The 11140-nt window shown below is 46.5% G+C and overlaps 1 protein-coding gene across 1 annotated transcript in view; it reads left to right on the top strand.

Annotated features, from left to right (window-relative positions):
- COL20A1 (collagen type XX alpha 1 chain) overlaps positions 1–11140 on the top strand; it is an 87124-nt gene that overhangs the window by 66967 nt on the left and 9017 nt on the right. Inside the window, exons 27-35 of the mRNA XM_019510107.1 lie at positions 1740–1793; positions 2825–2920; positions 3437–3490; positions 4068–4121; positions 4659–4712; positions 6107–6178; positions 6529–6564; positions 8513–8579; positions 9540–9728. Of these exons, the coding sequence (XP_019365652.1) occupies positions 1740–1793; positions 2825–2920; positions 3437–3490; positions 4068–4121; positions 4659–4712; positions 6107–6178; positions 6529–6564; positions 8513–8579; positions 9540–9728 (676 nt within the window). The remainder of the gene's footprint in view (positions 1–1739; positions 1794–2824; positions 2921–3436; positions 3491–4067; positions 4122–4658; positions 4713–6106; positions 6179–6528; positions 6565–8512; positions 8580–9539; positions 9729–11140) is intronic.

Raw genomic sequence — 11140 nt, 5'->3', positions numbered from 1 at the left:
AGACTATTATAAAAAACCAAAAAAAAAAAAAAAAATAAACCACACAACTCTGGATTTCAGGACACACAGGTAGAGAGGGGAAATATTACAACTCTGGCTTTTCCTTTCACTCTTTAGGTGCTTATAAAATCCTTTGGGGTGTGGATTCATAGACTCATAGTTAATGAGGGTTGGAAGGATCCTCAGGAGGTCGCATCTAGTCCAACCCCCTGCTCAAAACAGGACCAGCCCCAACTACATCATCCCAGCCAAGGCTTTGTTGAGCTGGGCCTTAAAAACCTCCAAGGATGGAGAGTCCACCAGCTCCCTGGGGAGCCTGTCCCAGTGCTTCACCACCCTCCTAGTGAGAGGTTTTCCTAATACCCAGCCTCAACTTTCCTTGCTGTAACTTGTGCTAACTTTGTGCCCCGTGACTGGCAGCTGCGGAAACCACTTGCATTTGCAAAACACGGTTGGATTTTTTTCCCCTGAGCAAACAGCAACAGAGTCTCTCTCAAAGCTTCCTTCCCAATACAACAACATCCCCAGAGATCCCATGCTATTAAAATACATTAACGGTAATTGCTTCTATCCCAGCTAGTAGGTTTGGTTTAGCTTGTTCAGCTTTAAAAAAAAAATCCAAAAAACGATGATGTGATCCAACGGTGAGGGCAGTCTCATAGTTGAGAAGGAACGGCCAAATGGGAGTGCACAGCACATTGCATTATCAGTGTACTGCCACCTAGTTACGAGCTCACATTGCCTGGTCATTTTAGGTGATATCTATACCATGCACTTGTGGAGAGAGGCAGGTTTTATGAATATGGTTCTCATAGGGAATATGGTTAGGAGACGTTTGCTCCCAGCAGCGTGAAACCCTGACTGACATCATCATTGCAAGAGCACTTCCTCCCATGGTCCAAGTGATCCCAAACGAGTAAAGGGAGTGTGGATGCCTCCCACCTCAGACATATTCAATCCTCCTTAATGAGCTGCTTTTGACCAGAGATAGGCCCAGGTAACTCTGTGACTGAGCTTTAGGGCACTTCTGGAACAGCCCTCAGCAAAGCCTTCTGGTCAGACTGACAGCATCCAAATCCATTGCAGTTTACAATCAAGAATAGAAACTTTCAGATTAAGATGTCAGTTGTTCTGTGCATCGGAGAGGATTATTTTCCCCCCAGGCCCAGGGGCTGTGGAGATGCGTAGCTAAGCCAGGTCTCCGTGGATTCAGTTCCCTCCCGCGCTGTGTTCGATTGAAGAGGACGTTCGGTAGAAGTGCCTGCTCTTGAGTGTTTGCAAGTAGGAGCCTGTGCTTCATCCTCATCTTGCTGCGATGGTCTGAAATGGAGATGCAGTCATGAGAGGCACTTTCAAAACAAAGATATCATCAGGAAATGTTTCCTGGTATTCCTGGGTCCTTATTTTCTTGGTTCAAGGTTACTGAATCTGTTCCAAGGCCAGTGGCCTGATGCTGGTCTCATGCCATTGAGTGATGTGGTTTGTAATCACTCCCCGCTTGTTACAGTTTGAGCCACTTACAGTGGGTCACTGGGGAGCCTATAGTCCTGGGGGTCGTATGGGGCAGGAAGGTTGCAGGCAGGGGCTGTATGCAAGGAGCTTTCCCCAGTTGCATGTGAACCCTAACAGCCTTCATGACCAATTTGGTCTGCAAACCCATTCCTGGGCTTCAAGGTGCGCTGTAGGACAGAGAGTATTTGGCAGTAACCACAGTTTTGTGCTTTCTCTCATATGGGCAGGGCAGTCCGGGGCGGAGAGGACCTCAAGGGGAGCAGGGGCAACCAGGCCCCAAGGTGAGCGATGCCCTTCAACATGACCTGGGGTTTGGATTTTCTTTCATGTGGCTTGAAGTTGAGAGGCCCATACTGAAACCTGCTCTCCAATACAGCTGTGTCTGCATGCCCCAGGTCCAAGTTTAAGCTGACACCGCTGACTCAGGAGGTAGCCTCCTCGCTGTATCCGGCCACGTAGATCAGGATCGGCGCCTTTTAAAAACCAGACATGGAAAATCTCTGTAATTAGATGGAGGATGAACAATTTGTTATCCCATGCTGAGGGCCAACAGGCTTCTCTTTGCCATGGAATATGGATTAAGAGAGGATGCCTGCTCGAAGACTCTTGCAGGCATTTAGTTGCATTGGGGAAGTAAATTAACCTGATAAGTGACTGTTTAGGAAAGCAGCCTTGCTGCATCAGAAAGTGGTCATCCTTCTCCTGCTCTTCCTGCTGTCTTCTTTGATTTGGTATCTGCTGTGGTGTCAGGTATCTGAGTCGGTATGGTTGCACTACAGCAAAAATCCCAGTAACAGGTTGAATTTCTGCTGCAGAATAGCCGAGATGAGCACAAAATAAGTGTCAGTGTGTTATAGATCCATAGATGCTCAGAGAAGTAGGGCTGGAAGGGACCTCCAGAGGTCCTCTAGTCCAGCCTCTTGCCTGAGACAGGATCATTGCTATCCGTGCTGCTTTCCCCTTTGCAAGCTGACCCTATAGTTATAGAGCTAGTCAGGAAAAAGTCAATGAAAAATAGATGCAATTTTCAGCTAAGGTTCTCCCCCTCCTCCTTTATGACAAACTCCAGTCATTAGATTAACTTGCTGTATGGCTGGGCTGTGCCTGCACCTCTGCAAATCAGGGGGAGTTTTGCCTTTGACTTCTGAGGCAGCCGAATGAACACCTTGGACTTCAAAGGGAAAGGTGGTAGAGCTGAGCACGTGATGAGCTGGCATTCATGGGCTCTTCCCTTTTGCCATAGCTGCTCTGTGCAGCTGGAAGGCACAAATATGCCTTCCTTTCCTATGTCATATCTTTGCTTTGCTTTTAGGGTGAGCCAGGCCCTCCCGGACAGGTCGGCCCCCAGGGTCCTGGAGGACAGCAAGGCTCTCCAGGATCTCAAGGAATCACCGTGCAAGGTCCAGTGGTACGTGAGCACTCACGGCCTTCTCCGTCTCTTTGTGCTATGCAGTACCTTAGTGGGTTTTCAAAAGAGACAGGGTGACAAGAACACCTGAAGCCTGTCTACATCAGGGCCCACAACCTCATTGCTAGCAACTGCCATAGGGGCGCTAGTTTTTCTCGTATTGGCAAAGCACTCGACTGAATTATTTGGGGTGAAGTCTATTCTGACCTGGAGGCTCCCTTCAAGTAGAAGACCCCAACAAGGGTGATTGTGCAGTGACCATGCTTAGACAAGGCAGCGGGTGGAGATCTATGGCATACCTCCCACCTTTGGGCATACACATTGCATACGTTCCTGCCTGCCTTGCTATGAGGCCCAGACAAAATTCAGAGGTACAGAGATTGTGGTGATACCCCAGCGGGCAGACGTCACTTTGAAGGGTGCAGGGAGGTTTCTTGGGCTGTTGCAATGAGTCACCCAGAGCAAGGAAGAAAGTGGCAGAGTCTATGTAATTATTTTGCTGTATTTTGATTGAAGGGACCACCAGGGATCAAAGGGGAGAAAGGAGACACAGGAATCCCAGGCATGCAGGTAATACTGGAAGATGCTCCTTTGAATCATCTCAAGGATGGATCCACTGGCTCTCCTGCTGGATGTTATCAGCAAGGGGGTTCGCTTTCCTTATTGCCCTCTCTGCTTTGAAACCCCATGAGAATAAAAATACCTTCTACTGGTACTGACCCCACTCAGCCAAACCCATGCTAGGGCTGTGCCAGTGCAAATGTGCCCTGTGCTTGGCAAGTATTATGTCCATTTCACAGAGGGACAAACTCATCACAGATACTTGGCTTTGGGGAGACTGAACCTATAGAGGAGTTCAGAACGGCTCTGAGCAGTCTAGCCCCATGCTCAAACAGGTCAAAGGACATGCAGCTGGACCCATACAATGCTTGGCTACTTAAATGTCTGATGTGATGAAGGGAGAAAGGGAAGCTTTGTCCTTAACGGCAGTGAAAGAGCCCAGGCACCTAAAAACAAAGCGAGTGTTTCAATGATGTATCCTGTATGCCCATACCCCATTGCCCTCCTTGTCCTTATATCCCAGTGCAGATCTGTAATGGTGGAAGTAAGAGCTGGACACCAGACCTGACTAGCTGCTCTCTTACAGGGTATTCCTGGTGTCCAGGGAGCTCCAGGCAGAGATGGCCTTCAGGGAGCAAAGGTAAAACACACAGCCCTGAGCTTCAGGTGCAGGTACCAAAAAGTCAGTGAACAGGAATGGCTTTGCACCCCTGAAACCTGATCTACTTCTTGGTGCTGAAATATGGACTTTGGAGCCCAAACTGAGGCCAGGCTTTTGGATCTGGGGCATATGCAGCAGTTCCTGGAAATTGCTCCTGGGTGTGGTACTGGGGAGACACCTGCCAATGACCCCACACCTTGCAAAGGGCCCTGGAGGCCTGGTTTTTTCCTAGGTTCTTGGGGGAAGCCTGGTCCCTTTGCAGTTACCCAGTCCCTGGATGTTTTTTCTCCTTCCTGATCATGTTTGTACCTGGCAGGCTCTCGGGTGGGTGGATTGCTTCCCCAGTTTGGGGTGAGCTTTCTTCCATGGGGTGGCTGCAGCATCCTTGTTCCTTTGGGTCTCCTCTCCTGCAAGCTCTTGTTCAGTGGCCTGCGGAGTTAGTTGGTGCAAGTCTGTGTCCTCTCCTCCCAGCACAGCTGTTCACCCCCATTTGTTAACACACTATTGCCTTTGCAGGGGGTGAGAGGACTGGAGGGCACAGCCGGGCCTCCGGGACCACCCGGACCAAGGGTAAGAGCACACGCTGAGTCCAATACATTGAAGCGAAGCTTGTCCGAACAACAGGAGCTTCTGCTGGTTCCCTCTGACCTGAGTCCTCACGGGGTTGGAGCTGGGACTCTGCACGGATCCCTTCCACGTCACAACCCCCTGGGAGTGAGCAATTACATCCTGAAGGCACATGTAGGAAGCAGAGGAAGTGTTGGTCTGCACCACCTCCAAACTGTGCCAGGGAGCCCTGCAGGGAGCCACAGCACATTAGCTGCCCTTGACGTGGCATTGGGTCCATGCCGGGCAGCCTAGGATGGATGCCTTGTTGGTTCCCATCCAGCGGAGCGACATTGCTTCTGCTTCACCTTCACTGCTGCCCTCGCTCACGTGGTCCCAAAACGTGCCCCGTCTCATGTTGGGAGCAGGTGGCAAAAATGGTTTCCCACAGCTTGCTGGAGTGCTTTGCACAGAGAACCTCCTTTTAGCCAACATGATAGCCAAGTGCAAATGGAACTGGACACATGCAATCAGGATCCGTGCCTCCAAGCATGATAGCACGGCAGCTTTCAGATTAGGGCTCCCTGGGCCTCTGAATACTGAAAGCTGGAATAGAAGAGGAGCAAGGGATGGATCAGTCGGGATAGGCCCCGTGTAAACACTCCTTTCCTTTATCATCCCCTTTCTGCCACCCTGAGAGGCTTGGGCAGGGCTGGGTGGACCTGTGGGCTGACCTAGTCTGGCATCTCTTATGTAATTACATTGAAAACTCTTATTTCCCAGAGGCCTCATAGTTGTTAAGCACCAGCCACTGGAATCCAACCAAAATTATGAAGAGGAATAGCGAATTCCTGGTGGCTGTTTTAAAATATAATCCTATCCATTGCAGAGAGACACGTGGGGAGACACGTTGTGTAAGGCAGGCAGGCTTTTTTCCTGTAAAAAAAAAAAAAAATCATCATTACTAATGACGTTGCTCTGAAGAGGGAAGTGCAGCACTAATAAGAGAGAAAGGGGAGGCATGAGCAGTCCAAAAAAAAAAAAAATGCTCTGGGCTAAGACTAAAATAATCTGAATATCTAATGAAAAAGCTAAAACCTGAAGGGTAAAAAAATAAAATAAAATAAATCCAACCCACACTGCAGTTGCTTGACCATAATTGAGATGGTAATGGGAAATGATATGAACATGACTCGCACATGATTTACTCTTACAATGGCACTCATGGCTGGATGCTGCACTGACATGAACCCTAAGGGTGCAATGCCCTTGCCCGAGCCCTCGAAACTAGATGTACTGGTGTCCTCAGAGTCCCAGTGGGGAGGAGGTGGGGTGGGCAGAGGCACAAACAGCGGAGGAAGAAAGTTTGGAAGGAACTGGCCATCTCTGTAGCTGCATCTCAAAACTAATGTCTGCAGGGTTTCCAAGGCATGGCAGGCTCTCGTGGCGGCGGTGGAGAGAAAGGACCTCCAGGGGACGTTGGACCAACTGTAAGTTTCTTCCATGTTTATAGCCCTCTCAAGTGCTTAATGAGACTTGTAGCATAAGCAGAAATGAATGGTAGCAAAGTGCATTGCCATAGCTGACCATCTTTGGAGTTTGAAAGCATTCAGAAAAATCAGACCCAGTAAAAAAATAAATAAATAAATAAAACAGGCTCTCACCTGGGAGTTGGCTTGTAAAAACCTGCGTGCAAAATGTTCTGTAGCTGTTCGCTGGAGTCTGACAAAGCAAAGTACTAAATAGACTTTCTATCATTCAATTGACTTTATATTTTTATTTTTCACCGTCTCCCACATTCTCTTAAGAAGTGTTGATTTTTGCTTCCTGTTCTCTGCAGGGGCTGCCTGGTCCCAAAGGAGAAAGGGGCGAGAAGGTGAGTGCATCTTCTGGAGCTCTCTGCATCATGCACTTCTGGTGCTGCGCACAGTACTGGGGAGGACACCCGTGACACTTGTGATTCAGCTGTTGTGAAGCTGAACCACCTTGTTTGCCTATGGCCTCTTGGCTTTCCACTCCCCTGAGACATTTGCTCTGGGTGAAACTGCTATAATTGTGCAACAGTCAGACAAGGGCTAGTCTCCATAGGAGTAAAATAATTTTTAAAAAATTAATCTTTTTTACTGGGGAGGGGAGTTGATTATAATAATCAGCTAATTCATAACTCCACCTTGGGGGCTGGATAGACATCTCCATTGAAATCAGTGAATTTCCATCAGTTGAGAAGCTGATCTTCTACATCAAGAGGGGACTTTTCCCTGGTGCCTTAGGGAGCTTTGGATACCCAGTGGGCATCTCTACATGTGCACAGTTACTGTGCAGTAACCAGAAGTTATTGTGCAGTGCAAGCACATGTCTACATGTGCACACCCGTACTGTGCAGTAACTATGGTGACTTATGCTGAGTTGGGTGTAAATTTGCTACCTGCATGATGCAGATAGCAAATTTATGCCCACTTAGTTACTGCGCAGTAAGGCATGTGTAGATGCCCTACTGTGCAGTAACACTGTGTGCGCGCTCCGACTTGGGAGTAACTTTGCTCTCAAGTTGGAGCAGGCACAGTGTTACCACACAGTAATGCCTACACATGTGGATGCCAGTCTAAAAACTGCAGTAAGTTACTGCGCAGTAAATGCATGTGTAGACACAACTGAAGTGATCTGGAAACCTGTATCTCTGTGAAAGGGAAGGGGGGGTTCATCTTCCAAGTCACTTAGCTACTTTTGAAACATTTACCCTTTTCTGCTTGACCTGGCTGCTTCCAGGCTGTACGGGGCCCCAGTGTATCCACGTATGTCTTGCCCGGGCCCATAAATAGTCAGTTGATGAAACGTTTAAAAACCAGCAAAATGCAAACCACGTCTGTAACTGATGTAAATGTAGAGCTTGGCATGGCCGTGTCTCCTCATTCAGGATGTGACCAAGAGTCCATTGAGGTCAAAACACTGTGATTTAGGCTCTTAGAAACCTCCTCAATACTCTTCCCTCTTTGAAGATGTCTTTGAGACCAGGGGTAGAGCTTTTCTGTCTCAGGTTGGTACCTGATCAGGTGTGGGGCATGCGGGGAGGAGATGGGTTGGGGTAGCCTTCTTTTACAGCTTTTTCCTTTTTGATGCAGTTGCTCTCCACCCCCCCCCCCGGGCACTACGCCTGGGTTTTGTTTAATTTTGTGTAAGACTGCACATTGATCCAGCCAGAGACGGATGTTTTATAAATGGGGTTGGAAGGATTCAATTTTGATCTAGTTATGAATTTTTATGGACAGTGCCCATATTTATTTCCAAGTTTTCTCCTTTTTTTTTTAAATCACTTTTGCTCCTGCTCTGCAGAAACTTTTTTTTTTTAAAAGTAAACTCTGAGATCAGTTGCTTATTCTGAATATAATAACAGCAAGAGTCAATATTCATTCGTTAAAGATTCAGACAGAAAGCCATAAAACTGTAATATGTGAGCATATTAGTTTTCTTAAAGTATTGCAGAATATTGAGTTATGGGCTAGATGCTCTTCTCCCAGACTGCAAGCTATATAAAAATTTACCAAGAAGAGGGAGTAAATTGTGTGTCTAATCTCATGTATTAACAATAGAAATTTATTTAGTCAATGTTTCAGTGCCAGGAAAAACAATTGCCAGCATTACAATTTTACTGCTTCGGAGATTATTGATAAATAAGTTAAGGAGCCCTCTGCAGATGTTTAATAATCTCAGTCGCTCCAGTTGGTGGTAAGAGCCTGCCCCTGAGGCCTTGCCCTGTGCTCTCGGGGAACTTGCATTATTGCAGCCACCTGATTTCAAAAGCAATTGTTTTTCATTTTTCCCTTTAGGGTGAACCACAGTCTCTGGCCACAATTTACCAGCTAGTTAGCCAGGCTTGTGAGCGGATGATTCAGAGTAAGTACACCCTGATGGGTCTCTGGGGGCAGTCAGTGCTGTCCTGTACCTGCTGCTTTGCTGCTGAATTAAGAATCTAATCCATGATCCATTGACTTCAACAGGCTTTGGACAAGACCCAGAGATCCTGATCCTGTGAAATGATGAGCATTATGTCAGGCAGGAAGCTCACATAAGAGTCTCAAAGCTATGCAGTTTTTTACTAGCTTGCATTAGCAGAAAAGCTTATGAAATATTGTTTGGCATCGATGTTTCCAGCCTTGTACAGCATTTTTCTTTCCCATAGAAGACGGCTTAGATTTAAAGAATCAAGTTTCAAAGAAAATTGCAGCAATTTCTCTTAATCCATCACACAGCAGAGGAGAAATGTAATAGGGTACTAGTTTTTTTTTTTCCTTTGGGGGGATTTATCTAACCTGGACAGCTCAATTCAGATGATGCAGTTAGGATAAAGTAAACTCATCTTTGAATGTAAAAGGAAATATGAGTTTTTGCTGGAGATTGTCAGTGAGAGCCTGATGCACAGAGAGATCAAGTATTTTTCTCAAAGTCAGATAGCAAGGCCATTCCTCCGCAGAGTCTTCCCCTTCAATTCATGTTCATTACAGTTTGGACCAACAATTTAGTAGTACCTGATGATTTGTATTTAAAGCTTTTTAAGATAACTTGTTCCCACATTACTTCCCATCCGAATGACCCAAACTTTGCTGGGGTGGTTTGAACCTTTTCTGAATCCGTTGAAAGAATTTGGTCAAATGTCTTATCCAAAGAGGTTTAAAGTTTCACTGTGCAAAGCTCGATCCTTAACTGCTGTGGATCCGCTGTAGCTCTGTCAATGTTATTGAAGCTACTCCAAGTTATACACGCGAGAATCTCGCTCACCATCTGCTGCTGTGCCACGAAGTCTTTTGTCAGCTGAGCCTCTCCTCTGATGCTTCACGCTCTGATTTGCTTTCCTAGCTCACGTGTTGAAGTTCGACTCATTCATCCATGAACATACCAGGAAGCCAGTCCCCATGTGGGATGAGAGGTTGACGCCAGGAGAGCCTGGACTGCCAGGTCTTTCAGGTCCCCCTGGAAGCAGAGGAGAAGGAGGAGAAGATGGCTTCCCAGGACTGCCAGGCAAAGATGGGTATCCAGGAGAAAGAGGTATGGAGAGAGGTTTTCTTTAACCAGTGCCTTTGTGCTTTTGGAAACACTGACAAATGAAGGGCAGAACATAGCTGTCCTTTGCACAAACATGAACCTTCATCCCACTTAAGTATCAGGCAGCTATTCTGGGAAATAACTTACCTGTGTAATGGATGAGCACAGGCCATCAATAGTAAAACAGGTTATGAAAACAGGTTTGCAGAACATTATTACAGCAGCTCCGACAACAAAAGATGTTCAGACGAACAACAAAATGAAGTGATAGAAACTCAAGAGCCGTCAAGTAAGCAAAGATCAATGATTAAAACCTGTTAAAAAAAAAATCAATTAAAAAGGAAAATAGAGTTGCAATATATTTGCGTTACGCAAGTTGGTTTCCACCCAGAGAGAAGAGCATTAATTAGGCCCTCCAAAACAGAAATCTCTTGTAGACTGGGAGCCAATTAACAGTCCATTGCTCCAAGCTAGATTTCAAACTTGATAAATGAAAGTGGCAGGTAGCAAATGTTCTGCGCTAGCCAACAACAGCAACTGCCTGCAAACTCTGACAGTGTTTCCAAGCATGACACCTGTTTAGCAATGAGGAATTTCAATGCCAGCATTGTGGATGACAACCGTGGAACAGAAGAAAGAAGGGATAAGGGTGGGTCATAATGGGGAAAGACTACTACAACCTGGCCTGGCATCAGGGCTTCTCGTTGGTAAAACACTAGTCGCACACAAAAAGTATTAATTATTCACAAAAAGATGTCCCACAAACTAACCTGAATTTCTCCAGAGACAGGCCCTGAGGCATTAAATTGCCTTCCAGTATGTAGATGGTCACTTTAGATCAAGTCTTCAGGATGTCAGAGCAAACAGAAGAGCCAGCCTCAAAACTGGCCACAAACTGTGTATGGCAGGACTGCAGATTAAATTTAAAGAAGAGAAAGCCCCTGAAGACCAAGAAAATTGACAGCTAAAGGCTAATGGGCAAGACATTACCACAGTGCTCTAGATCTGGATTTTGCTGAGAACATCGCCCAAAGTAACATGCAGTCAACTAAGCAGCACAGCAGAGAGGCATCATTAATAATTAGTTATGAGGGAACAAATCTAATGAGAATCCAAGCAGCTCCCAATTCATCTGTTAGGAAAGAGGAAAGCAAATAAAAAATGAGTCTCGCATGTGAACTGATTTCAGCACGTAAGCTAGTGGGGGATGTTCAAAAGCTAGTGGGGCTTGTTCATGATGTCGTGAACCGGCAAGAGGGCAACTGCATTTATCACCTTGAACGAAGCTGAAAGCTGGAAATCCAAAAAGCATGGCTAGAGGACTGAACTACAAGGAGTAATTTTTAATACATGCAGGGAGTTATCAGCAGGTTCAACAACTGCTTATCCACCAAAACAACGCCCCCCCCCCCCCC

This window comes from Gavialis gangeticus, unplaced genomic scaffold (assembly GCF_001723915.1).
Source record: "Gavialis gangeticus isolate Ggan-Ray unplaced genomic scaffold, GavGan_comp1, whole genome shotgun sequence".
Lineage (NCBI taxonomy): Eukaryota > Metazoa > Chordata > Crocodylia > Gavialidae > Gavialis > Gavialis gangeticus.
This window is presented reverse-complemented; position numbering and strand designations above follow the sequence as displayed.